The sequence below is a fragment of the Bufo bufo genome, chromosome 6 (assembly GCF_905171765.1).
Source record: "Bufo bufo chromosome 6, aBufBuf1.1, whole genome shotgun sequence".
NCBI classification, from domain to species: Eukaryota; Metazoa; Chordata; class Amphibia; order Anura; family Bufonidae; genus Bufo; species Bufo bufo.
The window spans coordinates 341450833-341453025 of record NC_053394.1 but is presented as its reverse complement, the minus strand read 5'-3'; the positions used below and the strand labels follow the sequence as shown (position 1 = coordinate 341453025).

Below are 2193 nucleotides of genomic sequence, written 5' to 3'. Positions count from 1 at the left end.
TTCATTCCCAGAGACCCAGGACCTGCCGAGGAGTGATGCAGCCAGATTCCAGAGGTGGGGAACAATTAAGTATGAACCCCACTGAGTCCAGGCAGTTTGACAACCCCTTTAAGGGCAACTTCACAACTAAAAACCCAAACAGGAAAAACACATGCAAAAAAGCTAGCAGATTTTACCATCTCAGTTAAAGGATGAAACAAATTAGTCACCTGACCCCCACCTAAGTGACCAAGAGGAGTCGGGTGTTAAGTTAGAGGGATAACATTTGGGAAGAGAAGGTGTACAACTCATTTTTAAATAGTTATGTTTTACTTTATTTATCCACACATTGAAAATACACATGACCAGGACAACAGCAGACTGTTACATTACCAATTTGTGGTCCATAGAAAAGTCTAAATTTGTCTTAATCTGTATTGTACAATTCAGTCCATCTGAATCCACCATTCATGTAACAAAGCCTACATCAAGACAGGTAAAATATGCAATAGCTTAGGGCGCCTGTATTCCCTTTACCTCAAGCTGCCACTCTCCTGGTTTATCAGGAGCCACTGCAGAAATCTGATAAGAGCAGAGTGGAGGGGCAAGACCGCCAATTTGGATCTCAGATGCACTCAGTTGACGCTGGTAGCAGAATGGTCGAAGGAAGGAGTGTCCCATGTCTTTGTGCTTCACCCCTACCCACTGAGCAAAGGGAGCAGATGAATGAGCAGGAACTTGAGGTTCAGATTCGTTAGACCCATTTGGAAACCTCAAGTCAGAGATTGACACATCTAAGGAAGGAGTGGGCTCCTCCAGTACAGAGTTTATTTCAGAAATTTCCCACATTGGTGAGGCAGATTTCGGTTGTCCAACAGCATTGAGAGTCACTTCTGGATCTTGCAGCTTTGAGATGGTAACATCTACAAGAGGGTCAGAGTTCTCCAAGTCCTCTTTCTTACATGGTGTAGACACTTTAGCTCCATAGAAGACACCTACAATTGAGTTATTAAATTGGTTAATAGATTCAGAGGTTATTGACGACTGTTCAAAGACTGGGCCATCAGGATTTAATGGAGATCTGCAAACAGTTGGTCCAATTTCTTCCAGCCATAGCTTCCCTCCTCCACTTGCCAGTCTTGTTGCCTCTGATGCTTTGATAAAGAATGGGGATCCACCAGACTTTGTTCTGTGGTCCAGCTGCTCGAGTGTAGGGTATGGAGAGGAATTACCCCTCACTGTTGCAACAAATCCTGTGTCCATTATCTCAGTCAATGTGAGATTGGCATTCGACACAAATAGGCTTGCACCACTGCTGTCCCAGCCAGAAGACATCTTTTATTTCCAGCACCAGACCACTAGAAAACCAAGAAAGAGCATGAGGATTTTCAGTAATTATTCTATATATGCTAGCCACATGTCATCACCATTTCCCTGTGTTTTCTGATGGGGCAGTTTTCAAAGTTTCATGTGAGCATAGATGTTTCCAAGGAGACAAATGGGTTCATGTGCCCCTGCCAAGAAGAGAAGGTGAAAGGAAGCATTGGCAGACCTCTAGAATGATTATGATGGTGCTGGCCACATGCCTTCTATGGGACTGCTGGACAAGGCCAAGTGCTTGTACATGGCTATCCTTAACAGTCCCTTACAGTTGTATTGAGCAGCAGCCCAAGTGCCTGACCATAACTCCATTAAAATAACACAGGGCCCTTTTAGTGATCGGCAGGTGACCCAGTAGTTTAACCCCAGCCAGAAACTTATTCCCCGTCCTGTGGATGGGGATAACTAATGGGGATAAAACCCCCCCCCCCCCCCAAAAAAAAAAAAAAGCTCCCCACAGCTAGCTTCTGGCTCATTTGATCCCTCACCATGGATGCCTTGTTATGGCCCACAGCTGTCAACATCCTGTTTAACACCGGTCATTTGGCTTCTGCAGAGGAGACCTGTCCAAAACATCACACGACTCAATGACATGACACATGGAGGACACCACTACTGTGGCCAGTCATTGATGCGGGTCTCGTGGACACCACAGCCAAACAGGATGTTGACAAGGAACCAGCACTAGGAGCTACAGCAATGGACCAAAGGAGCTGAAACCCAGCAGAGTGGATCAGTAGTGTATGCTTCCCTCTGCAGGTCCAGTCACAAGTGTGTGGAGGGGGTCTTGGTAGAAAGGCTTTTTCTCTCCCCCAAAAGACTAACAACCCCTTG

At 45.7% G+C, this 2193-nt stretch overlaps 1 protein-coding gene across 1 annotated transcript; it reads right to left on the bottom strand.

Moving 5' to 3' along the window:
• Positions 1-492: 492 nt before the first annotated feature.
• LOC121005718 lies at positions 493-1340 on the bottom strand. The gene has a single exon (XM_040438486.1). The coding sequence runs from the start codon at positions 1312-1314 to the stop codon at positions 493-495; it is 822 nt and encodes a 273-aa protein (XP_040294420.1). The 5' UTR covers positions 1315-1340.
• Positions 1341-2193: the final 853 nt, after the last annotated feature.

What these genes read in the sequence shown, in the direction of transcription:
- LOC121005718 (XM_040438486.1), bottom strand. Translation starts at nt 1,314, where the DNA reads ATGTCTTCTGGCTGGGACAGCAGTGGTGCAAGCCTATTTGTGTCGAAT.